Below are 27,191 nucleotides of genomic sequence, written 5' to 3' on the forward strand. Positions count from 1 at the left end.
CTTCCTGCAGAATCAAGCAAGCCTGCAAGAGGAGGAACAGAGCTAAGGATGGGGGATTCACTTGCTTCTGGGCATGAAAACAGGGGAGAGAAATGCCACCTGTGTTAATGGGGTTCTAGATGCCCTGTGCTGGGTGTCCTCTCCTGTGCCATGGTGAGTTCTCTTTCACCAGAGCACTGGGAAGGAATCATAGAATCATAGAATCATGGAACAGTTTGGGTTGAAAGGGACCTTCCAGATCATCTAGACCCAACCCCCTGCTTGGGCAGGGACACCTCCCACCAGCCCAGGCTGCTCCAAGCCCCATCCAACCTGCCCTTCAACACTGCCAGGGATGGGGCAGCCACAGCTTCCCTGGGCAACCTGGCCCAGGCTCTCAACACCTACACAGTGAAGAGTTTTCTCCTAATGTCTAATCTAAATCTCCCCTGTTCCAGTTTTAATCCACTTCTCCTTGTCCTCTCTCTGCAAGCCCTTGTCTAGAGTCCCTCCCTAAATGCTTGGGGTTTTTAGTGGGATGGGGAGTGTCCTCTAACATGTCTACTGACGTATTTGAATGACGTTGGGTAGGGGGTGGCAGGATGCCTGCATTTGTGGGTCGCAGGGGGGGAACTGGGGGTGGTGACTCAAGAGATGCCCCAAGAACCAGCCTCCATGTGACTACACCAGGTACTTCTGTCTTCATGACCCAAGTTGCTGTCTCTGCCTGGCACTTAGATACACCAGCACCTCTGAAGCAGGTTAGAGAATATCTGAGGTGGAGCTGGCATGGCCTGAGACAAGATCTAACTGGGTCAGAGACAGGTAGGGTGCTCCCAGGGAGTTAAACCAAGCCCTGTGGCTGGTGCTCTTTGTGACCATGAGGAATGCAAACCAATTGATACAGCAGCAGGTCATTGGCAAAGAGATATTGGCCAAAAGAGAACTATCAGATCTCGCTGGTCAGAGCTCCTGATTAAATGTCACTGAGATCTGCCTGGCAGAAAACAGTGCTCCTGTTGGAGCTTTGTGTCTGGAAACCTCAGAAGCCACCTCCTTCCTTCTCTCCTTCCTTCCTCCTGGCAGGATCCCTGAGCCTGTTATCAGATCCATCAGAGCTGAGATCTCTGAGCCGTGTCTGCCTTGATGCCTCTACAGCTGCACGTAGGCATGGACACGAGTGCACACCTCTGCATGTGCAATTCTATTTATTGGGGTTTTTTTTTGTATTTCTGTAGAAAACTGAACATTTCTCCAGTTTCTCCATATCTCCAGCTGGGATCTGACTCCAGACCAAAGCAAGGCACAAACCCTGGCTCCCTCATTTTCCCTTTCAGAAAAGCTGCATCTACACATGGATGCCCTGTGGGGTTCCTGGTAACACCAACCATCACTGCACTGGGTAGAAACCCAAAAAACTCTCTGAAAATCCCACAGCAGGGATGATGCTGCCACCCACCATGAGTCCTACAGAAACACCACATCTTTCTCCCAGTTTCAGAAGAAGGCACTTACCCAACTCACCAATGGGATCCAGTGGGATTCCTGTGAAGCCGTGCGGAGCGATGGGAGGACGTGGGAGCTTTTATAGGGTCCTTGACGGAGCTGCAGAAAGGAGACACCCTTTGTGGACGTTGTCTTGATTCATCTTTGGCCAAGCCCAGCTGCACCTTCACGTCCTCAAACGGGTTATTTAACTTACCATCCCCTTCCCTATCATTTTAACCCAGAAATAGCAGTTGCCATGTGGCAATTCAGGCACTGCCTGGTTCCACCTAATCCAGACTGTAAAGTTATTTTACAGGATGATTTTATTTCAGATTAAAAAAGAAAATAAAATCAGCTGGAGTGGCTGTAAAACATTTATGTGCATTAATGGGAGGGTCTAATTTTATAGAAACATACACCTGCATAGGAATGAATTTATATATATACATAACATCCATAAAAATAGTAGCAGAGTGAAATTCTGAGGATGGGGCAGAAGTGCTGGTGGCAGCAGAGCTCAATATGAGCAGGCTGGGGACAGTTGAGGTCTCTGTGGCCCATGAACTTGGCACCACAATGCCAGATTATTATTTTTATTTGCTTTTTGGACAGTTCCTTCAACACCTTGGGCCTGAGGTCAATGGGGTTTGGATCTGGCTTTTGCTTCCAGAAGGACAGAAGAAGACCTAAATGTTCTGAAAATGCACAGGCAGCGAGCTCCCCAGATCCTCCAGACCTTGGCTTGTGAAATGTGCTGCAAAATGTGGTTTATTTTTGATAACTTCTTTTTCAGGAGCCTTTTTGTTTGTTGTTGTATTATCCATGTTTATTTATTGGCAGAAAAAAAAGGCCACACCAACAACCCAACCCCAAACAGAACATCTAAAATTGGGAAAGTTTGCAAACTGAGTTTTTGGACAAGGAAAATGTTTAACGAGCAATGACTTTTCCTTGAGATAAATAATGCAAAGACTTTTTTTTTTTCATAGTAACTGTCTTCCCTGACTGACTTTGATTTCAACTTTGCTTGATCTTTAATTATAACAAAAGCAAACACCTCTCTGCTGAGAGGTCACTTCATGTTGAGTCTTCATCTGGTCACCCTAGGCAGCTTTTTTGCTGTAATTACCTTGACAATCTTCTATATTTTAACAAATCCTTTAACAGTAAATTAATTAGAAACCAACTGATTCCTTTATTCACCCTGAACTTTCCCAGTAGACAGAGCAAATAAGGAAGACACCGACCATGCCACCTGGGCCCCTGCTTTTGGTGTTGGAGGTAGGATGTTGCCTTGACAAGAGTGACGGGGACATTGCAAGGAGCCTCCAGAGCATGAACTTGTCATGCAGCCTTGGGTGAGTGGCTCATCTGGCCCATCCATAAGGTAAGATCATCCTGGGTGTAGGAGCCTAATTAATTAGTGCTGGTAACACCTTGGGGATACTCATACGAGTGCGTACGGAGGATCGTTACTAACCATGCTTCATTTTTGAGCTTTTTTTCAAGATTAAATTATACTTGTGCAAATTATACCCCACCTGTGGGATAATAATACCCTTGGGAAACTGTAATTTTCTGGTAGATTGGAGTTATTATGAAAATTAGAGCATTAGAGTGTGGCTTGGTGTCCTGTAACAGTCTGGAATCCCCCTGCAGGGGCTGGGCGCTGTGGGATGGTCGGGTGCTCCAGGAGCTGCTGGGCAGAGTTGGGGCATCCATGCAGGAAAAGGTCATCTCCTGCTTCCCCCTGCTTGATTTTTTTTAATTCCCAGGACAAAGCAATGAGCTTCAAAGCACATTCTCAGCAGCCCTACAACCACCTTTTCTCCCAGGGCTTCGCTTTCCCCAAAGATGCTTTCGTCAGACAGGACTTGGGTGGGTTTTTAAAAGCTGTAACCCAAGGATGTGGGGTCCATCCTCTTCCTCCTCCTCACCCAATCTTGGGCCCATCTGTGTTTATATAGGGTGACCAAACTTCTGTTGAATTTAATCTGAGAAGAACTGGGCTCCTTGTGAGTTGTATAAAAGACCTTTTCTCTTCCAACACCTCCCTGCTTGCAGGACTCTTAGGTATTTGTGTCAGTGGGAAAATGTTCGTATTCTCCTTAAAATGAAACAAAACCTCCTTTTTCACTTCAACTATGACACTCCTGGTGGCAAAAATAACATTGTTCAGAATAGAGCATATAATTAAGAAGAAATTCTTGAGTGTGAGGGTGTTGAGACACTGGAACAGGTTGCCCAGGGAAGCTGTGGCTGCCCTGTCCCTGGCAGTGTCCAAGGGCAGGTTGGATGGGGCTTGGAGCAGCCTGGGCTGGTGGGAGGTGTCCCTGCCCATGCAAGAGGTGGGACTGGATGACCTTTAAGGTCATTTCCAACCCAAACTGTTTGAATTTTCTCTGATTTAGGTGCCTGCTTGAACTAGAGGGTCAGTTTTCTTACTGCAGCTGCAGCTGATGGCAGCTGATGGACAGACAGACAGACTGCCTGGGGAGCCTTGTGTCTGGTCATTTCAGCCCCTAAACCAGAGCTGATATGAAGCAAAGAACTTTTGGACAAACCTCTCACTGAGACCTATTTAACCTAAAAAACTGGAGTCCTCTGGAAAACGAAGTGTTTTGAGGAATGGCTCAGATGGCAGGAGGCTTTGACAGATAGATGATGAAATTTAAGTCTTGACTCTCCCATTTCATCTCCACAGTGGCCACGAGGTGGGTCAGAAGCTCTTTTTTTTTTTTTTTTTTACATATTTAATCAGCAGTCGAGGAGAGTTGTTTGTGTCCAATACATTGAATTTTGACATAAGCACCATCAAAGCAAATCGGTTTGGGGACAATTTTGAAATGCTCATTTTCCTGATTCAGCACCAAGCAAATTGTGAAATTCTGGGGTGTCCCAAAGGAATGACGTTTTGTGGCCCAGTGAGGTCTCTGGGTGCTGCTTCTCACTGGCCGCAGAGCAGGAGGTGTGGGTGCATTTATCAGGTGTTTGATGTTGCTGATAGGTCACAAGTGAGATTGCATGATGGAAAACAGGCTGAGCACCCCCCTCCCTGTGGGCCTGCCTGGTGGTCATGGAATGGTTTGGGTTGGAGGAACCTTAAAGATCTACATCCAACCCATTTGCATGGGTTGGGACACCTCCCACCAGCCCAGGTTGCTCCAAGTCCCATCCAACCTGCCCTTGGACACTTCAAGGGACGGAGCAGCCAGAACTTCCCTGGGCAACCTGGGCCAGGGTCTTGACACCCTCACAGCCAAGAATTTCCTCCTCATCTCCAATGTTTATCTCCCCTCTTCCAGTTTTAATCCACTCTCCCTTTTCCTTTTTCAACAATCCCTTCTCAAAAGCCCCTCCCCAGCTTTCCTGGAGCCCCTTCAGGCACTGGAAGCTGCTCTAAGGTCTCCCTGGAGCCTTCTCCTCTCCAGGCTCAACACCCCAACTCTCCCAGCCTGGCTCCAGAGCTGCTCCAGCCCTCCCATCATCTCCGGGGCCTCCTCTGGACTCTCTCCAGGGGCTCCATGTTCTTCTTATGCTAGGGGCTCCAGAACTGGTCACACTGTTCCAGGTGGGGTCTCACAAGATAAACCCCACTGACTTCATCAGTCTGACTTCATGCCCTGAGTTACCCACATTCCTCTGTGTGTGTCTCTGGACTGATGCCCCAGGACCTGGCTCCCTGCACTGAATCTGAGCTGGAACTTGGCTCCAGTTGTGCACAGTTTGCATGTCAGGGTTTTATCCTGCCCTCCCAGTTGGTGCTGGGACCGGATGTACCCGAATGATCATTTTCCCCATGTTTAATGTATCTCAGCTCCTTCCACAATGAACAGGATTGTTGATCTTCATACTCCACACTCCCCTTGCTTCTGAGATTACTAACAAGGGAGGTTCAATAGGACAAATCCCTCCCATGCTAAGCAGCTGTTTATTCTTTTCACAGCAAACATGAAGAACACCTGGAGCAGATGGATGTTGGGAGGACTCTCTTCAGGTTGGCTGTGCTGTTCTGTTGATCCAACCTTCTGCCCCCTCTGCAGACATCCCTTGCGGGGATGTCCCCTCCCTGCCCGCAGGAGCAACCGATTCACCTCAGGGAGATAGCAAATGTGGCCAAGAAGAAGCTCCCTGAGGCTCTCCACCCCCGAGACACACCAGCCTCCAGCTGCACCCTGGAGCTATCTGGCCATATGTCAACATGAGAGATGGATGCTCAGGTCCTTTACACCTCATTATGGTGACCCAGGTGTTTGCTCAGAGCTGGGCTGCGGGCATCACTGCAGCAGCCTGGAGAGGACAAGGCTCCAGGGAGACCTTAGAGCACCTTCCAGTGCCTGAAGGGGCTCCAGGAAAGCTGGGGAGGGACTTGGGACAAGGGCAGGGAGGGATGGGATGAGGGGGATGGATGAAAACTGGAAGAGGGGAGATATAGGTTGGACATGAGAAGGAAATTCTGGAGTGTGAGGGTTGTGAGACCCTGGCCCAGGTTGCCCAGGGAAGCTGTGGCTGCCCCATCCCTGGAAGTGTCCAAGGGCAGGTTGGATGTGACATGGAGCAACCTGGGCTGGTGGGAGGTGTCCCTGCCTGTGGCAGGGGGTGGGACTGAGTGAGTTTTGGGGTTCCTCCAACCCAAACCATTCCATTACTCTATAACATATGGGAACACTGCACCCTTTTGCCTTCAGTTTTATTGCTTTGCTTAGACAGGCAGAGACAACCTAATGCAGGGTAAGAGAGGTCTCCAAGAGGGAAGGTCTCTAGTCATGCAGAGCTCAGGGGAGTGAAGCCCAGGGGTTAATAAGAGATAAAACAAGTTGTGACAGGTAGAAATGCAAAACCCAGGGTGAGGCTGGACAGGTGGAGCTCCTCACAGGAGCAACAGCCTCACTTGGGCTTGTTTCAGCCTTTACTACTGTGGTGGCCACTGGTACAGAGGCTGTAGGAGCTGTTGCTCCATCGTGGGTTGTCTTTGGTGATGAGGGTCTTGTTGTTGTTGTGCTGGACATGATGGAGCCTCTGCCTCACTGTGCTCCTGCTCCAGCACCTTGGATTCAGGGAGATGATGGAAAGTTGGGTCATGGAGTGATCCCTGGAGCTTGGGATCCCAACGGGGGCTTGCACCCAACTGTGGGGGCAGCAGCTTCTGGGCCTTGCTGGAGTTGGGGTCATGCCAAGGGGCCTCACAGACCTGGGTCTCTTTGTTTGGGTCTCTCCCTTGTGTCTCAGAGGGACAGTTCAGGTCCTGCTCTTCTGACTCCATCTCTGGGCTCTGATAGTCATTTGAACCCTGTCTTGGTACACCAGTTTCTTTGGTCAGGTGGGGTTTTGGGTCCTGTTTTGGCATCTCAGTCACTTCAGCCTTATGGGTATTTCTGTCCTGCTCTGGGGTTGCAGTGCCCAGGATCTCACCTCTCTCTGGATCCCCTCCTGGCGCTTCAGTCCCATCATCCTGATGGGTGTCCTCTTCTTGCTCTGGTTTCTCACCCTCCTGGGTTTGATGGTTGTCTGGGTCCTGCTTTGGTGTCTCACCCTCCTGGGTTTGACGTGTGTCCTGATCCTGCTTTGGTGTCTCACCCTCTTGGGTTTGACGTGTGTCCTGATCCTGCTTTGATGTCTCACCCTCCTGGGTTTGACGTGTGTCCCGATCCTGCTTTGATGTCTCGCCCTCTTGGGTTTGATGTGTGTCCCGATCTTGCTTTGATGTCTCATCTTCCTGGGTTTGATGGGTGTCTGGGTCCTGCTTTGGTGTCTCAGCTTCCTGGGTTTGATGGTTGTCCTGGTCCTGCTCCTGTGTCTCAGCCTCCTGGATTTGGTGGTCATTTGGGTCCTGGACCTGATTGCTCACATCCTGCTCATGGACTTGCTCATTGTGGAAGACCCTCCCCTGTGCTTGCAGCCCCAGTGGCTGCTCCCCAACTGCCTTCTCTTGCTTTATCAGCTCTTGATGATCTTCTGGTCCCTGGTGCTGCTGGAGTGGCTGGTAACAAGCCTTGGCCACGCGGAAAACCAGACTGAGCAACTCTCTGAAGTCAACCCTGCAGTTGCTGTTGTCATCCAGGAAGCACAGCACCTTCTTGACAGTTTTGGGGTCCTGGGGGTTCTGTAAAGAGACAAACAGTGTTGGCCAAGCCCAGAAGCCTTTTGGGCCATCTCTCTGGGAGAACTCAAGCAGTCTCTGGACAGAAATCCAGCCCTTTGTTCCCCCACCACCATGACTTGTGTAGCTCCCCACACGAAGCTCTACAAGCCTCTGGCACTGGAAGACTGAACAGCCTCTCCTCTTCCCTGCAGATCCTGGGCTTCCACAGAATACTTCTGGTTGGAAAGGAGCTTCAAGATCATTGAGTCCAACCATTAACCCAGCTGTGCGGAGTCCACTGCTAACCCATGTCCCTCAGCACCACATCTACATGGCTTTGAAACACCTGCAGAGGTGGTGATGCAATCACCTCCCTGGGCAGCCCATGGCTGGGCCTGACAGTCCTTTTGGGGAAGAAGTTTCTTCTAATATCCAACCTAAATTTCGCCCGAGGCAGCTTGAGGCCATTTCCTCTTGTCCTTTGAAGGCATCTGGGCCTTTTCCAGGGACCTGACTGGCCTTGACAGCCAGTGGGCTTTGCCCACCCTACCGTGCTCCCAATCCCAACCCTGCAGCCAAAAGACACCAGCCCATGGTGGGTGCTGGTGGTGGGGCTGGACTCTCACCTCCATGGCCTCAGCAAACTCCTGCTCCATGAGGTACCTCAGCTCCTCCAGGCTCAGGGGGCTGCACTTCCCATCCCTCCTGGTGCACATGTAGAAAGCAGAGATGATGCCATCCATGTTTTCCTGGGGCTGGGACATCTCCCTGCAAAACTGAGGCAGCCTGCAAGAAAAACACTGACAAAAAAGGGGCTTTTTTTGTTTATTTGCTGGTTTTCAGGTAAGTTCCTCTTAAACAACACAGCTGGACAGACAGAGAGAAGAGTCACAGAGTGGTCAGGGCTGGAAGGGACCCCTGAAGGTCATCTAGTCCAACCCCCCTGGCTAGAGCAGGAGAAGGGGACAGAGAAAATGAAACTGTACAAGGGAAGGGAAGAGAGAGAGAGCAAGTAGGATCTCACAGGAAAAAAACAAATACAAAAAATGAAACTGGGCTGCAGAGGTGGCCAGGTGTGAGGACCAGGGTGATGAGGAGGTGAGGAACAGCCAGACCTGCAAGGCTGGAGACACACAGGAAGAGAGGAGAGAAAAAAAATATCTCATTTGGCTTTTCCTGGAGCAGAGCTGGGAATGGAGCTCATCTGGAACGAAGTGTGGAACAGGGCAACTCCAGATCTCTTTTATTAGTAGCAGTACTTTCCTTTAGCAGCTCCAGGGACATCCTCATGGCCAGAAGCTTCTGGGAGCAAAGTCAGAGAGTGTGAAAAGTCCATCCAGGCTTACCTGGGTGAGGAGCAGGAGTGCTGAGCTTCAGGAGAGCAGTTGAGCAGATCAACCCTTGACTGTCTTTATATAGAGTTGAGGATCCCAACCTGCATCTCCCAGGGGAGACACCCCTCCAGTGGGGCCACCCTCACCCAATGACATTGTCACCCCCCTGTCTTCATTAGTCTCTTTCTCATTAACTTCAGCTTTGATGCTTTGTTCTGGAGTCAGTGCCTGATCCTTCCTCGCCCCACCTACAGACACACTTCAGAGGAATTTGACAGAAAAGGTTATTTTTATCACTGGAGGATTAAGTTTAAGGTGCTGCTTGAACAACACCCAGGACTTGTGTTGGGCAAATGTGTTTTGGGAGATCCCCAGGGACTGTCACGCAGGGGAGGAGACAACCCGAGGTGAATCAGGGGGAAGAAAGAGAAAAAAAAAAACAACAAAAAAACAAAGGAAGGAAAATGAGGAGATTGTGATGCCAGGATGAATGAGATTCCTTCCAGAAACTCCCTCTTCTGGATCCCGCTGAGAGGGAGGCATTGAGCAAAGAAACCTGTTCAAGCAGTGCCACCAAGTGGCACTTGGAGGAGGACAGAGGGGTGACATGGTGTGTCCCAGGGCCAGGGAGCAGCTGGGGGCATGGTGGGCTCCATCCCCCAGGTACCTAAAGGGGAAACTGAGGCACATAGAAAGGAAGGGACTTAAACTCCTGCAGTGTCCAGCACCAGCTCCTGCTGCAACCTTGTGTCCTGCGGGTGAGGCCACCATACTGGAGCCCAGTGAGTTAACTGGGAGCCCAAGAGAGGTAAAGATTTTCAGAGGTCCCGACTTTAGCTTTTAATTTTTGAAAGTCTTCTTCTTGGCCAATACAGCCTGGAAAAAGGTGAGATCAGAAATCCATAGAGCTTTGAAATGACAAGGTGTTTGGAGCACAGAAGGTAAAATGCCTCCAGTTTTGTTCTAAAAAAAACAACCCTAAAAAAGCCACTTCCAGGAAAATCATAGAATGGTTTGGGCTGGAAGGGACCTTTCAAGGTCATCCAGTCCAACCTTCAGGAAGATGCCCTGGGTTGCTCCATGCCCAGCAGGGGGAGGTACATGAGTCCCTCTTGGATTATGTGAAATCCTTACAGATGCACTGGGAAGGACTGGAAGGAGTAACTGGGAGGCTGCAGGGGCAGGAGGGTTGGCAAGTTGTCCTGTCCTTGGGTTGTGTGTTCAGCCCTCTCGAGCTCAGGGCTCCTTTTTCTCTGCCCTGAAGCTGAGATGTTTCTAATCACAAGTTTAACCCCAGGTGCCATCAGGCAGCTCTCCTGTCAGCCAGAGTGGGCAGTGCCTGGGGAGGAGCCCTGATCTCCCTTCTATTTCTGTCTCTCACACCTGCATGGAAAGACACCACTGATCAGAGAAACACCAAGGAGTTCTGGTTGGAGAAGACCTTTAAGATAATCAAGTCCAACGATTAACCCAACTCTACAGAGTCTGATGCTAAACCATGTCCCTCTTTCTTCTACCATGTGGCATGTTTGCTGCAAACCTTCTCCTGAAGCTGCAGGGTAATTGGGGGCAATTACTGGGGCACCTCGGAGAGGCAGAAGCAGTTGAGGATGTTCTTGCTGAAGTTATTTCAAGCCAAACCACCCAGAGCCTGAGCAGGGTGGTTTCTCCTCTTGGAGACAACCCTAGACAATGACAGGTTTGTGTTGTACAGGATTCCCTACGTGCTTCATGAAGCAGAGAAGGTTGGAGGGTCAAATGACACGTGAAGAAAAGTGCTCACACCTGGTTTGCACGTAGAAGAAGAGGTTTTGCACCAGCTCATGCCTGGTTTGCACATAGAAGAGGAGGTTTTGCACCAGCTCACACCTGGTTTGCACCCAGGAGCAGGTTTTGCACCAGCTCACACCTGGTTTGCACCCAGGAGCAGGTTTTGCACCAGCTCACACCTGTTTGCAATGATGCTGGGGGGGGATTGAATTGGGATGGGGCTGGGAGGGGTTTCTCCCTGAAAAGGGTCTGGGAAGCAGCTGATATTCCTCCTCTCCAACCCAAAAGCAGCGTTTGTCCTGCTCTTTGCCCTCCAAACTGCTTTTCTAGCAGAGCCAAATCACTTTAACCAATTAATACACGGCACCTTGGGCTGAGATAAAGCTTCAGCTCCAATTTCTCACCTTTCTCCCAGTATCAAAGGGACCCAGCAGCCTCCAGGGCTGTGCTGAGAGATTCCCAAGGACCTTCAAGGGGTTTTGGTGCTGGAAATCCAAATTTTGGGGCAGTGTTTTGTTTTAGCATGAGGATTGCTCCTTCCCTTGCCGAGCCACTGGCCCTGGAGAGAAGAATAAAGCCTTTGGGACTTTTTGGGACATTTGAAGCAGCCAAAAAGGGCTGGTTTTCCAAGGTGGAGTCACCATGGAGATGTGGAGGTAAGGTGTGGGGATGACTGGGGAGGGAACAAGTCCAGGGCTCTTCCCAAGTGAGATGGAGTTTGCTGTGGGAGTTCAGTTTTCTGAGCTCACCAGTAGGAAACACATTTGAGGCACTGGGCAAACCAGCTTCTCTGGAGAGGCAGACTGGGAAAATGCTCTCTGGTGGCTTCCTTGAAGCAGTTTGGTGGCCTAAATTTATCCCCATCTGTCCAATTCACCTTTGGTTTTTGGGCATAAAGAGAATCCTAAGTGCAAATCCCAATCCTGGTGTGTACGTTCACATGAGGGGAGCTTTGTTCCCCAAGGCTTGGGTGAAACTGGAGGTGACACCAGAGCAGCTCTGGGACTTTGGTGTGGTCATTGGGAGCAAGGTTTGTGTCAGCTGTGCAAGGAAAAAAAAAAGCAAGGTGTGGAAAATCCAAGTGTGTGGCTTTCAAATAACTTGGTGGCTGGTTTTAGCACTCTGGGGGTTGCTGAGGGTCTACAACTGAAGTGGTGCTTTAATTTCTCCTGCTGCATCTCAAAGTGGAAAACTTCAGGTAAAGCAACCTCACCTAAAGTTCTTTTATTTGAAAATATAAGTAGAAAACTGAGGTCTCCTTAGATAGTCCAGGGTTGTTTTCCTCTCTTCTGTCTGAAGACCAGATGACCCTTAGAGGTCCCTTCCAACCCCACTCATTCTGTGTAGACCTTGTGGGTCTGGGAAGTTGCTCAGCTCCTTGGTCAATGGAGAGGAAAGGGGGCACAGAAAAAGTACCCCCAGAAGTTGGTGGGATGGGTTGGGTTGGGACTGGGGTGTTTAGGGCTGGGGCTCCAAGGGGTGGGAGTTAGGGCAGAGCTGTCAAGTTTCTCAACACCATGAAAATAAAGCAGGAGATGACTGTTTATTCCTGCCCGACTCCCATTGTTCCTGCTCAGCAGGGAAGAGCAGAAGTGTAGGTTGGTGCTGATGGAGCAGGGAAAGTGCCGCGCTGGGGGTTTAATGGGAGGAAACATTTAACTACTGGTTTGGGAGGCGTTGGGAGGGACGGGGCTTGCTCGGGGAGGTGGAAAGCAGAAGTAAACCTCTGAGTAGAGCCTGCACGCTGCTGTCCTGAGGCCCAGAGGGTTTCCCGGTGGTTGTTCCCCTCCTAACCTCCCTCCTTTGCTATTTCTTCCTGTTATTTCAGAGAATTATTAAGGTTGGAAGGGACCTTAAAGATCATCCAGCTCCAACCCCCCTGCCACGAGCAGGGAACCCAACCACTAGACCAGGTTGCACAAAACCTTGTCCAAAACCTCCAGGGATGGGGCATCAACAACCACCCTGGGCAACCCATCCCAGTTCCTCCCCACCCTGAGAGAGAAGAATTTCATCCCAATACCCAACTTAAATCTCCCCTCTCTCAGTTTAAAACCATCACCCCTTGTCCTACCACTATCTTTGCTGATGGTTTCCTTCTTTAGCTTGCTGAGAGCAGTTCACAGGGAGCTTCAGGTTTACCTCCTGTTTCTTGTCTCCTTCCACACACACAAAAAAACCCCAATTCCTGCATTTTTTCAGGGCTGGAGCTCATTAGCCAGGGACTTTTATCACTCCATCTCTGTCATTATCAGGAATTAAGCTAATTGCAATAAAATGCTTTCTATTCCTGGGCTGCTTGGGTCTTTCAGCAAGTGATTTCTGTTGTAACCTGCTTTATTGCTGATTCCTGGTGACATTAAGCAGTGCAAGACATCAGCTTTTCTCTCATGCAGGTTTCCCCTTCTTTTTTTTACATGTTAATGAACATATTAACATATTTCTTCAGAGATAATTGGATTCTGAGGCTCCCTGTGGTAACACACTGAAAGTCAGCAAGCGATGCCTTTCACAGCCAAAAGATTCTCTCTGCATTTGAATAATCCCAGCATTAAAATTAGGAATTAATCTCTTGGTTGAAACGAGGCTTTGGAGGATACTTTCCTTGTTTTGAGACTGTTTTAATACATATGTTAACTGCACTTAAGGAGAAGTTAATTAAACTTTTCCTTTTCATTTGTACCCTACAGCTCATGGAGGGGCACAGGTGTCTGGGCTCATCTTCTTCTTCTCATCCTCCTTGTGAAGGGAGGATTTTTCTGTGCTGCTTTTTTGCTCATAACTTGTTCCAGCTGGATGTTTTGATTCAAACCCCAGAATCTGTCATGGAGTAAATGATATTTTTGGAAGGTGCAAAGGAACTCAGAAGTTCTGTATAGTTTGTATCAACTGACAGATGATCAAGACAAGATGAATCAGACAACTACTACTCGTTACCTCCAGCCCAGAAGACTTTAAGTCCTGTTTTTATTCTCATTTCAAGTCATGGATTTAAACTTCAAAAGGGGAGATTTAGGTCGGATGTTGGGAGGAAATTTTTGGCTGTGAGGGTGATGAGACCCTGGGCCAGGTTGCCCAGGGAAGCTGTGGCTGCCCCATCCCTGGCAGTGTTGAAGGGCAGGTTGGATGGGGCTTGGAGCAGCCTGGGCTGGTGGGAGGTGTCCCTGCCTGTGGTGGGACTGGATGGTCTTTAGATCATGGGATGTTTTGGGCTGGAAGGGACCTTAAAGACCACCCAGATGATCCTTCAGGTGGCTTCTCCATCCCTGGAGGTGTCCAAGGACGGGTTGGATGGGGCTTGGAGCAGCCTGGGCTGGTGGGAGGTGTCCCTGCCCATGCAGGGGGTTGGATCTAGATGATCTTTATGGTCCCTTCCAACCCAAACCACTGTGGGATTCGATGCTTTTCTTCGTCTAGGGTATCATTCTGGGCTCAGAGCCACCTCTGCCACGTGGAGGGACCTTGGCTTGGGATGGAGGCAGTGGCAGTTTTCTCCTGCCACCCATGGAGCTCGCTGCCTCATCCCAGGGCCGTCAGTGGTGGAGATGGGCTGGGATGGACCAGGTTAGTTTGCTCAGTTGTGGTCTCTGCTGGCTTGCTCCACTTGAAAGCTGAGGGTTTGGTGGAGACCTGACTCGCCTCTCGTGGCCGTGGTGGAAGTGAGTCATGGGCTGCACTTGTTCCAGCTGCTCCCCTTGGTGGTGGGAACAATCTTGGTGCCTTTGCCCGTTAACTTCCTCCCTGCCCAGCACAGCAGCAGGAAGATTTCAGATTTCAGTTCTTTTTGCTCACTTGTTTTGGGAAGAAGAGGCAATTTTGGGCAATAGTTTAAAGTCTGAGGTTTCTTGCCTTCTCTGGTTGGGGTGGAAAGCTGCTTTCTGCTGGCATCTGGCCACCAAGGAGTGATCACAGGAGCATCAAGGGTGGGTGGAGAGGAAACAACAACAAAGCTCTCAGAGGTGGATGTGCTGCAACCATGGGAGTGTCGTCTGGGGCAGAGGGGACATGTTGGGAAAGGTGACTTGCTGGAAACCCTAGGATAGCTGGACTGGTGAAGGTGGATCTGTCTGGGCAAGGTGCTACTGGGGAGGAACAAGGTCTTGTGTGGAACTGGCAGGTGAGGATGGGAGTGGGTGCTCTGGGACAAGATGGAGCTTGCCTGGCAGGGCCACAAATGGGGCAGCGCCCACTGAGGTGAGCAGTGCAGGGCTGGGAGCTGCTGGCACAGGGCTGGGGGGGTGAGGAGAGGCAGGTAGAAGGCAGCTGGTGCTCCTTGTCCTGCTCTCTGCTGCTGCAGGAACACATCTCCTGCCTGCTCCACTCGTTTTTTCCAGAGATGTCCAGACAGGGAATCATAGAACCATGGAATGGTTTGGGTTGGGGGGACCTTAAAGACCATCTAGATCCAACCCCCTGCATGGGCAGGGACACCTCCCACCAGCCCAGGTTGCTCCAAGCCCCATCCAACCTGCCCTTCAACACTGCCAGGGATGGGGCAGCCTCAGCTTCCCTGGGCAACCTGGCCCAGGGTCTCCTCACCCTCACAGCAAAGGAATTCAACTGGTTGCTTTATGTCATAAGGACTCACCTTTCTTCAGCCTGGCTTTCCCAGGAAGTCAAGCTTCCACGGTTCCAATTTTAACCTTTTAACCTATTATTTGCATGCAGATTTGACACAGTGTGGTGGTTCAAATGCCAAAATCTCTGCATGCAAATCAGTCGAGGTTTGGTTCATGCTGCTGCAGCAGAAAGGACTGATCAGGTCTCCCATCATCAGGCTGTTGGACACAAGACAGATGGTGGAAACCAGGCTCTACCAGTTCTGCCTGTGGTCTGCCTTGATTCAGAGCAGCTTTTCTGTTTGTTTACACTGGGAAGGAGGGAGCAGGGGAGGTGCTGGGCTGGGTCAGACTCTCCCAGCCTTTCTCTGACAATTCTTGCCCAGGTGGAGGTTTGTGCTGGGTTTTAGAGCTGTCTCCAACTCGAAACCAACTGGTCACAGCCCGTGGGCAGGAGTCACCTGGTGCTGAGCCCAGGAATGTGCTGGATGGGAGCCTGAAAAAAATGGGGTGAAGAAAAAGGGAATTTGGAGCCAATATGGGAATGGGTGAACTTGTCATTTTTTGTGAAATGCTCCTTAGTGCAGCTCTGGAGAGGTGTGAAGAGTTGATAGACTCAGAATCGTTCTGGTTGGAAGAGACCTTGAAGATCATCAAGTCCAGCCATAACCCAAATCCCCCCACCATAACCTAATTTACCTGTTCAGGTGTGCTAAGGGGTGTTGACCTCTCTGCTTTTAATGAAGAGTGGGAAATGCTGGTTTTAACTGGACTTGTCAGGCTCTTCTGTGTGTCTGGAAGACCTTGTGGAGCTGGTGATTCAGGGGAGGAGAATGTGGAATCCAGACTGGCACTGCTGCAAGTGCAGATGTGCAGCACTTGGCCTGCTCTGGAGGATCCACTTCCTAAAGTGACTCATGAGGCGCCATGGAAAAAGCAGTCCCAGCTCTGGGGTGCTGATGTGGTCCTTCACAGACTGATTTGGGTTGGAAGGGGCCTCAAAGATCATCTAGATCCACCCCCCTGCATGGGCAGGGACACCTCCCACCAGCCCAGGTTGCTCCAAGCCTCATGCAACCTGAGCCAGGGGTCTCACCACCATCACAGAAAAGGTGCTCTAAGGTCTCCCTGGAACCTTCTCCAGGCTGGACACCCCCAACTCTCCCAGCCTGTCTCCAGAGCAGAGCTGCTCCAGCCTTGGATCACCTCCATGATCTTCTCTGGACTCTCTCTGGGAGCTCCTTGTCCTACTCATGTTGGGGCCTCCAGGATTCATCTCAGTTCCAGCTGAGATGTCCATAGACAAGTTCTCAGCCTTGTTGGCCATTGACTGGGAAATGAGATCCTCAACTTTGTTTGCAAACCAAGTTTGGTCATTCCTGGTTGGATGGTGTTTTGTCCTTTCCTTCCTCTGAGAGGAAAAGGGTAAATTACCAGCTGATATGTTTGGAATCCCACAATCACAGCTGCTGCCTCTTCCAGCTGTACCAATTATACTCCTGATGAGGTGTCATGTGGGAGGAATAATAAGAGATGGGTGAGGGGAGGAGATCATGGTGAGGGGAACATGAGAACTGGCAAAGGAATGAAGAGCTGGAGAAGGCAAGGAACAGGCTTTTGAGATGCAAGCACAGAACATCTCCAGATAACACGGAGCAGCAAAAGGATCCAGCTGGGTCTGGTCCTCTTCTTACTTTGTTGCTTTCCCACCAGCACTGCAGGCCCAGGCCTGGGACCAGGGCATGGCAGCTCAGTCACAGAGACCATCTCTGATGCAGGTTGCTTGAGTGAAGAGATGCTCCCAGAAACTACAGTCCATGCACCCAGCAAACAGATGTTTTCTAGATTTAGTTTCCATATAAAACATGACACAAATGTGGCCCTGGGTGGACGGTAGAGTTCTTCAAAGAGCTTAGGAGACCTCCACCTTGGTCTTGAAAGCCTTCAGGGTGATTCTCCCCATCTACTCTGCTCTCATGAGAACCCACCTGCAGAGCTGCATCCAGATCTGGAGCCCCCAACATAAGAAGGACATGGAGCTCGTGGAGAGGAGGGCACAGAGATGATCCTTGGGCTGGAGCAGCTCTGGAGCCAGGCTGGGAGAGTTGGGGTGTTGAGCCTGGAGAGGAGAAGGCTCCAGGGAGACCTTAGAGCAGCTTCCAGTGCCTGAAGGGGCTCCAGGAAAGCTGGGGAGGGGCTTGGGACAAGGGCAGGGAGGGATGGGATGAGGGGGAGGGATGAAAACTGGGAGAGGGAGCTGGAGGTTGGAGATGAGGAGGGAATTGAGGAGGGTGAGGGTGGGGAGAGCCTGGGCCAGGTTGCCCAGGGAAACTGTGGCTGCCCCATCCCTGGCAGTGTTGAAGGGCAGGTTGGATGGGGCTTGGAGCAGCCTGGGCTGGTGGGAGGTGTCCCTGCCCATGCAGGGCGGGTTGGAACAGGATGATCTTGAAGGTCCCTTCCAACCAAACCATCCCATCATTCCATAATTCTGTGGCTTTGCACGGGCACATTTGATGAAGTAAACACCATCCCTCTGCTTCTCATCCTTGCTGCTTCATCTTTACCTGTCATTTTTATGTCCCTAGGGTTTGTCTTCACTAATGGTTGATTTATAGATGTTCCCAAAGTCTAATTCTGCAGATCTAATCTAACTCTCAGAAGAGCCTTATTGCAACATAATGGCTGATAGATGTAGTTTCAGGCAGGATAATCTGACAGTGTGTCTTGAGAATGGTGTCTGGTGATTTATTTACTGAGGAGAAACCAGGAAACAGCTGCCAAGCTCTTCAGATTCCTCAAGATTTATTCCCTCAATCCAATAAGCTGCAGTTATTGCTGCACTCAAAGGGCTTGTTTCTTCTCTCTGCAAATACACAGAGAACATTAACACGTGGAGGTGTTTTATTTGATGTGTGTTTAGAGGCAGGAAAATCCTCTCTAACAGCAGATGTTAAAGACCCAGCAAACTAAGTGTCATCATCCAGTGAGAAGAACTTCCACTGAGCAGCTGTTTATGGATATCTGGGCTGGTTCTTCTCATTTTTCCAGGCTGCTCTGAGCTGGAGCAGAAACTTCTTGTGATGGCAGCAAACAGCAACTCGTGACCACCAGGAGAGCCCTGGGTGCCACCACCAAGTCTGACAGGGCTGGGCAAGAAATCTCAGCTATTGTATCAATTCCACACAGGCAGGTGCAGAAATAATGAGGATATTTTCACCCCTGGTCTTTCTAGAACTTCTGAAAAGTTTTATCCATCCACTGCATCAGGTCACTGCTGATATATATAGAGAGAACTCTGGTTCTAGGACCAGGGTGGTAGTCACCCAGTTGCTCTTTGAAGGGATAACTCCCCAAGGATCAAGGCAACATCATGGTGATGGAGCTATCTGATGTTCCTTGAGTCAGAGCTTCAGCAGAAAATCATGGAATCTGGAATGGGTTGGGTTGGAGGGACCTTCAAGATCATCTGGATCCAACCCCCCTGCATGGGCAGGGACACCTCCCACCAGCCCAGGTTGCTCCAACCCCATCCAACCTGCCCTTGGACACTTCCAGGGATGGAGCAGCCACCTTGAAGACCATCTAGTGGAACATTTAGGTGGTCTTCAAGGTCCCTTCCAACCCAAACCATTCCATGATCTGAAGACCATCCAGTCCCACCCCTCTGGATGGGCAGGGACACCTCCCACCAGCCCAGGTTGCTCCAAGCCCCATCCAACCTGCCCTTCAACACTGCCAGGGATGGGGCAGCCACAGCTTCTCTGGGCAACCTATTTCAGGGTCTCCCCACCTTCCAACTTTCTGGGGAAAGCTGCTACGTGATTAAAATATTTAATTAGCTTTTTAACCCAGTCTTCAACTGGACATTGTGCAACAAAGCTCCCATTTCTCAGCATTATTTTTCTCCTGGTGCTTTCTGCAACTTCTTTCAGTTCAGCACTTGCCCTTTCTTCACCCTAAATGCTGTCATCTTCTGTCTCCTTAGAAGACCTTTCTCAAGCTGTGTTAAAACGCTGCCTTTGAGCTACTTTTCTCAATGCTCTCCTAATGATTTCCATCTAAAAGGCCATTAAAAAAGCAGAGGATAGAAAACCCAAAGGCAAAATCATAACTGAATTTCAAGCAGGTTATGAAAGCAGTTATTTGGCTGTGGGAAGCAAAAAGGTGAAAGATGATGAAATGGGTGAATGCAACTAAGAACTTGCATTGCACTTTTGCCAATAATATTGCAATTAATATTAGGCAATAATAATAAGAGCCGTAATTAACAGATGATTGAGAAGTTGGGCTTTTTTATTTAACATGAGGCAATTTTCTCTCTTGTTGTTACACACCAGAAACTCCCTGGAGAAGGTCTTGTTTATGCAGGGAAGTGTCTTCTCTCCTGGGTGCCCCCTGATCCCACCTTCATTTCATGTCTCGTAGCCACTTTTGGCACCTGGAAAGGCACCTCTCAACGATGGCAGCTGTGTGGGTGTCCAGGCGGAAGGGTGCTCGTGGGGATGGGACCCCTTTGGCTGGGGCCTTGGTTGAGCAGGTCTCCATGGGTTCTGAGGTCCCCTGGGGTGTGCAGACCTCCACGGTGCCCTGGGGTGTGCATGTCCCCATGGATGCAGCGACAGGCTGGGGCACACGTGGCTCCGTGCAAATCGCTCCTTGGGATGTGCAGGGATCCAGGCACGTAGCAGAGTGCTGGGTGGGGTAGGGATCCCCCATGGTCACCCCCTCAGCACCACAGGGGTCCTCGGTGGAGATCTCGACTATCTCGAGGGTGCAGGGCTCCGTGGTCAGGACTGGGTACTGCAAGGGGATGTTCTCCATGCAGGTCCCATCTGTCTCAGGGAGGCAGGGATTCACTGGTGAGATTGGGTGCTGGAAGGGGAAGGTTTCCACACAATTCCCAGCTGTCTCAAGGGTGCAGGACTCCACTAGTAAGGCTGTGGGCAGGCAGAAGTTGGTCCCTCCCTTGCTTTGAGGGGGGTCAGAGGAGGTTGCTGCTGGGCACACGCAGGTGGTGACACGTGGAAGTGGCACCGGGACAGCAGGAGGTGGGCAGGAGGGCACAACCTGAGGACAATCATCCAGGCAGCTGCCTGCACCCTGGTATGGGCAGGGGCCTGACTGGAAGGTCTGCACAGGGCAGGGCTGCATGTCCTGCTCAGGACAGACATCCAGGTCCGCTGGGAGGCAAGCGTGGGCGTGGGCAGCCTGCCCTGGGCAGGCAGGGGCAGGCAGGCTGGGCAACTTGCAGTGAGAGGACATCTCTGCCTGCAAGAAAAGGAGCAGTTTGGTGTCTGCTGACCCAAAGCATTAGCCCTTGCATTTTTATTGTGTTGTTTTTTTTTGGCTGGGGAATTCTCCAGCAAGATGTTTGCAGCTTGTGCCACCATTTGGTGGTGAAATTAGGAATAGAGAGAAAAAAATGCTGGTTGTAGTTTTGTTTTTCCAATTTCTGCAACCACTCCTTGTGGAAAGAGTTTCAGTCATCCTGTTTTCCTGTATAAACTTCCAAACTCAGACTTTCCCCCCCCATACAATCTGTTTCCAGCCAAACAGTCTCACTCTAGCAGCTTTTTCTTGTCCAGGTAGCCCTGGATTTGATTTTCAGCAGGTTTCTAAACTTCAAGTTAATCCCCTCTCTTTTCCAAGGTGTTTTCACCTTGTCCTGAAGCTCCCTTGCAGGAGAACAACCATCTCAGGAGGTGCAGCTTTCACCATCCCACTTCTCTTGTGGCTAAAAGCAGCAACAGGCAAGACAGGTGAAAGATGAAGCTGCTGGGTGGATTGTTTTGTTGGTTTTTTTTTAGACTCAGAGTGGTCAGGGTTGGAAGGGACCTCTGGAGATCATCCAGTCTGACCCCCTGCCAGGGCAGGGTCACCTACAGTAGCTCCCACAGGACCATGTCCAGTTGGGTTTGAAATGTCTCCAAAGAAGGAGACTCCACAGCCTCTCTGGGCAGCCTGTCCCAGGGCTCTGTCACCCTCACAGCAAAGAAGTTTCTCCTTCTCTTTAACTTGACCCTCCTGTGCTCCAGCTTGTGCCCATTGCCCCTCATCCTGTCACTGGGCACTGCTGAGAAGAGTCTGGTCCCACCCTCCTGACATCCCCTGGAGATACTGAACAGCACTGATGAGATCCCCCCTCAATCTCCTCCTCTCCAGCTGAACAGCCCCAGATCCCTCAGCCTTTCCTCAATGGGCAGATGCTCCAGTCCCTTCATCTCTACCAGGACAGAGGGGCAGGAGAACCTTCCTTCACCCACTGGCCACATTATTCTTGATGCATCCCAGGATGCCATTGGCCTTCTTGGCCACAAAGGCACATTGTGGGCTCATGGTCAGCCTGGTGCCCACCAGGACCCCGTAGTCCTTCTCCCCAGAGCTGCTCTCCAGCAGGTCACCCCCAGGAGGCTGGGCAGTCTTACCTGGGACCTCAGCTGCTGTAGTCTCTTCACCACTCAGATGATAACTACATGCAGAGCAGTTCCACCTCTTGCCTGGGTGTAGGTGCTTGATGAGCAAGATGATTATTTTACTTCTCTAAATCCAGTGTGGAGACAAGGAGGAAGCATTTTTCAGAGCATCCATGGAAATAGAGACAAAATAAGGGCAAAGGAAGGTTATTAGTCTTTCAAACCCTCATCACCGAGGAGGTGCAAGAGCAGGGATTTATTCCAGCAAACAGCAGGAAACTCACACCAGGAGTAGGTTCAGATCAGAAGAGTCCCAGAGATACTCACCCAGCTCGGTATCAGCAAATGAAGGCAGGGAGCAGTCAGAGCAGCTGTAACCTGGGACCTGCCTTGTATATTCAAGAGCTTGGCCTCAGGAGTTGAGGTGCTCCAGGCACACAAGCTACTCCTTGCTATCCCAGCCCTGCTCCACCTCTGCCCTGTGATGGATTATTTGACTAATTATTTTAAATGGAAACTGGCTATTTTCGTGGCTGTAGCATAACCTGGAGTGAGCCAAGATGGCTTGGGGACTTCACGTGGCCCTTCGGCGGGACTGACATCAGAGAGGAATGTGGGAAATGAGTGGCCTTGCTCTCAAATAGTCAACCACTCATGGGGCAGTCTCTCGGTGATGGTAAAACATCCTGCGGGCCATTAGAGACAGGATGGGATGTGGGATCTGGGGGATTCTTTTATTTTTAGCCATATCTGACCTCTTTGTGTCCCTGCCACCATCCTGTTCAGCGATGGGGCTCGTCACGGTCTAAGGGCGGCAGGAACGTCTTGATGTAGTTTTGGAAACTCTTGTATCATCTCTGGTCTTGTGACGTTTTGCATTTTCTTCACTCAGAGGGTGGTGAGATGCTGGAACAGGTTGCTCAGGGATGTTGTGGAAGCTGCATCCCTGGGAGTGTCCAAGGGCAGGTTGGATGGGGCTTGGAACAACCTGGGCTGGTGGGAGGTGTCCCTGCCCATGCAGGGCGTGGGACCGGATGATCTTTCAGGTCCCTTCCAACCCAAACCATTCCATGATTTTCTGCTGAAGCTCTGACTGAAGAAACATGAGCTCCAATCACCATGATGTTGATCCTTGTGGAGTTACCCCCCTGAAGAGCATTTGGGTGACCACCACCCTTTTCCCTTCAGCCCACAGGTTTACCAAAATCACCTGAATTATACCAAGGATTAATTGAAATGAACATGGTCAGCAGTGACCTGGCAACCCAAGGGGTCACACATCCCACATTTACCAGTTTTGACTTAAATCACCAACTAGAGTGGACACCACAGTGCTCAGCAGCACGGGAACCTGCATTTAAAGGGAGAAGAATGCACAGACACAAGAGCCTTCCTCTCCAGATGATTTATGCCCTTGTCTCTGCACGCAAGTCATACTGGTTCCATGTTTGTGTCACCAAGTGACTTCAGGCAAGTTCAGAGCGAGCAGAGAAGGAAGTTCCAGAGTCTTTGATCTCTCCCAGGCAATGCAGTTGGTTCTCTCTTGTATAACGAGGGGTTTCCAGAGGAGAACATCTTGCCTGCAGTTGTGGCAGGCAGAAAACCCTACCCAGTCATGCCCAGTTCACTGTTTTCACTCTGAGGGCTGTAGCTTGGTCTTGGTTTAGCCCATTAGACAGTAAAAATGTGCCCAGCAAACCAGGAAGAGCCACTACCATGGGCACTGTGGTCAGAGCACCCAACATGAATGGTTCATCACCCCAGAGTGTCACTGCATAGAGATGGGCCACCACAGTGGAAGTGGTCCTGGAAGTCACAGAAGGAGCTTAAGTGACACTGAAGGTCTTAAAAAGGATGTGAAGACTTCCCTGGCTGCCAAAATCCTAACAAAGTGTGGTTGTGCTGGTGCACTGCACTTGGTTGAGGAGCAGAGATGGGCTCCTTGCAGCTATCTACAGGGTGTTCATGGAGAGGCTCTTCTTGGAGGTGTCCAGAGACTGGGTGAGAGGCAAATTGCAACGAGGGAAGTTCTGACCAGATTATTTGGAAAAAAACTCTCAGCAGGAGGGATATTGTTCTAGCAAGAGTCACCAAACTTGAGCAGTAGAGCAGGAAAAAGCTGCTCACTGAGTCCTGTCCCATCTCTTATCCCAGTGTGGCTGCTCAGAGGACACGTGCAAGAAAAGGTGCCAAATTAACTTCTATCAAAACAAAGTTTAATCCCAAGGGGGATTGTTTCCAGGCTGGATCATCAGTTCCTTGTCCCTCATCCCCCATAGGAAATGTGGAGCTGGAATTCCAGCTCACAGGCAGCAGTCATGGAGTCGCATGTCCAACCCCAGTGGCCAAGTTTCCTAAAAAAATTATAATGTAAGGAAGTAATTGAAGGATTGGAGGTGGAGCAGCTCTGGATTATTAAAATATTGTATTTCCATACCCCTGAGGTGTCTCACTTCCGGAGACACAGGCTCTGAAATCGTATAAAAGGGTTCATATTGTAGTGTTCCTCAAACCATTTTTGTTTCATTTCCTAGTTGCTGGTGGTGAACAGGGTAAGTCTCTCTGGGTTTAGTGGGAGGGAACGTAGTGGTTGGGGTGACTGAATTTTGAAGTGTCTGCAGAAACAAGTCGTGTGCTTCTGCTGGGGGAGAATTTGTGTGTTGGTGTTTTACAAGGAGATGAGTTAAGGGTGAATATTCATTCCACCTCCTGCCAGGCTTTGTTTGGTGTGTGTTTTGCAATTGCTTTCTCCATCAAGATGTGTCTAAGGGCAGCCAAGAGTGGACCAACCTCTCTCTTTCCCCAGTGCCATGGCTACCTTCTTGTAACCAGGAAATTACTGGGTTTGAGGGAGATCAAAAGGCAAGGCTGGGACTTCAAAGGCAAAAAGTGGGAGGGAAGATAAGAAGTGGAGACTTGGAGGCTGCAAGGGTAAGCAATGCCTGGGAGGAAGGCTGGGTGAGGAGAACTTCTGTGGGAGAGGTGGGAAAGCAGCTGCTCTGTGAGCATCGGATCCTTTCCTCATGGAAGTTTTCCAGCATGAAGCCTCCACTCATGTCCTCCAGTTGAGGACCCACGTGTGGCCAGGGCAGTAGCAGAAGCCTAGTGGTGTCCTTTGTGGGTGGAAATCGGGAAGTGATGTCAAAGAGTTAATCCCAATCCAAGGGGAGCTGTGGGCAGGTGGCAGCCATCTCCAGATCCTGCAGTTCCTCCGAGTCCAATAACACCACTTTTCTGTTTTGAGAAGAAGTTGTTTGAAATTCTTCACTATGAGGATGGTGAGACCCTGGGCCAGGTTGCCCAGGGAAGCTGTGGCTGCCCCATCCCTGGCAGTGTTGAAGGGCAGGTTGGATGGGGCTTGGAGCAACCTGGGCTGGTGGGAGGTGTCCCTGCCATGGGTGGGACTGAATGATCTTTGAGGTCCCTTCCAACCAAACCATTCCATGGCTCTATGAAATGTGTGGGCAGGCAGCAGATCCATCTCACCTAAGATGCTTCCATCTGGGATCAGTGCCCTGCTGTGGATTTCAGGCTGCTTGCCCAGTAGATGGTTCAGTGTCCCACCGGAAAAACTGGGTGGATGAAATAGCTTTGTGAAAGCTGCATGTTCTGCACAAAGTCTGTTCCCTTCCTGCTTTCAGACCTTACCCCTCCCTCAAAGATGCGTCGCCAAGATGGTTGCCAGGTGAGACAAGTCTGCATTCCCCCTCCCAAAGTCTTGGTGAGGACTTGTCCTGTGAGGAGACGCGTGGATTCCTGTGGCAACATCTGTAACTCCCGGAGCTTGCGCCCGCGCCTCAACCCCTGCTGCTATGCTACAGTTCCCCAGGGCACCACCACCTACCTGAACCTGGGTGCTCTGGGGGTAACCCAGGGTGCCCAGTGCCTGGATCCCTGTCGCCTTGGGGTCACCCCCTGTGAAGTGGCCAAGTGCAGGACTCCATGTGCCAACCCCTGCATCTGCAAGGTGACAGAGTGCAGCACCAGATGCCAAGAGTCCTGCTGTGAAGATGTCACCAAGTGCACCACCACCTGCAAAGATCCCTGCTGCCAGGACATCACCAAGTGCACCACCAGATGTGTGGACCCTTGCTGCCAGGAGGTCACCAAGTGCACCACCAGGTGTGTGGACCCTTGCTGCCAGGAGGTCACCAAGTGCACCACCAGGTGTGTAGACCCTTGCTGCCAGGAGGTCACCAAGTGCACCACCAGGTGTGTAGACCCTTGCTGCCAGGACGTCACCAAGTGCACCACCAGGTGTGTAGACCCTTGCTGCCAGGATGTCACCAAGTGCACCACCAGATGTGTGGACCCTTGCTGCCAAGAGGTCACCAAGTGCACCACCAGGTGTGTAGAGCCTTGCTGCCAGGAAGTCACCAAGTGCACCACCAGGTGTGTAGACCCTTGCTGCCAGGAAGTCACCAAGTGCACCACCAGGTGTGTAGACCCTTGCTGCCAGGAAGTCACCAAGTGCACCACCAGGTGTGTAGACCCTTGCTGCCAGGAAGTCACCAAGTGTGCCACCACCTGCGTTGACCCTTGCTGCCAGGAGGTCACCAAGTGCACCACCAGATGTGTAGACCCTTGCTGCCAGCAAGTCACCAAGTGCATCACCAGATGTGTAGATCCATGCTGCAGACCTGTGACCAGATGTGCTACCACATGTGTGGATCCATGCTGCAACCAAGTGGCCAAATGCACCACCAGGCGCATTGATCCATGCTGTGGAGGCGTCACCAGATGCACCACGACATGTGTGGATCCATGCTGTGACAGGGTGCCCAAGTGCACCACCAGGTGTGTGAATCCATGCTATGAAGCTTTGGCCAGATACATTTCTCAGTCTGTGGATCCCTGCTGTGGGCAAGTGACTAGATACACCACCAGATGTGTGGACCCTTGCTGCCAGGAGGTCACCAAGTGCACCACCAGATGTGTGGACCCTTGCTGCCAGGAGGTCACCAAGTGCACCACCAGGTGTGTGGACCCTTGCTGCCAGGAGGTCACCAAGTGCACTACCAGGTGTGTGGACCCTTGCTGCCAGGAGGTCACCAAGTGCACCACCAGGTGTGTAGATCCTTGCTGCCAGGAGGTCACCAAGTGCACCACCAGATGTGTGGACCCTTGCTGTCAGGAGGTCACCAAGTGCACCACCAGGTGTGTAGATCCTTGCTGCCAGGAGGTCACCAAGTGCACCACCAGGTGTGTAGATCCTTGCTGCCAGGAGGTCACCAAGTGTGCCACCACCTGCGTTGACCCTTGCTGCCAGGAGGTGACCAAGTGCACCACCAGGTGTGTGGACCCTTGCTGCCAGGAGGTGGCCAAATGCACCACCAGGTGTGTAGATCCTTGCTGCCAGGAGGTGGCCAAATGCATCACCAGGTGTGTGGATCCCTGCTGTGGGGCTGTTCAGGCTGTGACCAGGTGTGTTGACTCCTGTCCCACCCCATGCCTTGCACGGCCCGTCCCTCTATGTGTGGATCTGGGCTCCTCTTTCTGTGCCCCACGCTGCTCCATCTCCTGTGGAGATGTCTGCTTCCGTAAATACAAGTGCAGGGCTCCTTGA

General features: G+C 50.9%; 2 protein-coding genes across 2 annotated transcripts; one reads left to right on the plus strand and one right to left on the minus strand.

Annotated features, from left to right (window-relative positions):
- Window positions 1–6,379: 6,379 nt before the first annotated feature.
- Window positions 6,380–8,313, minus strand: CRNN (cornulin). Its single transcript, XM_051641222.1, has 3 exons — window positions 8,176–8,313; window positions 7,304–7,570; window positions 6,380–7,183 (listed from the first exon to the last, which is right to left on the minus strand). Exons 1-3 carry the CDS (start codon window positions 8,311–8,313, stop codon window positions 6,380–6,382), a joined length of 1,209 nt encoding a protein of 402 aa, XP_051497182.1.
- A 16,973-nt stretch (window positions 8,314–25,286) lies between these two features.
- On the plus strand, window positions 25,287–27,191 carry LOC127394915 (keratin-associated protein 10-7-like). Its single transcript, XM_051641223.1, has one exon. It carries the CDS (start codon window positions 25,287–25,289, stop codon window positions 27,189–27,191), a length of 1,905 nt encoding a protein of 634 aa, XP_051497183.1.

Source organism: Apus apus, chromosome 27 (genome assembly GCF_020740795.1).
Source record: "Apus apus isolate bApuApu2 chromosome 27, bApuApu2.pri.cur, whole genome shotgun sequence".
NCBI classification, from domain to species: Eukaryota; Metazoa; Chordata; class Aves; order Apodiformes; family Apodidae; genus Apus; species Apus apus.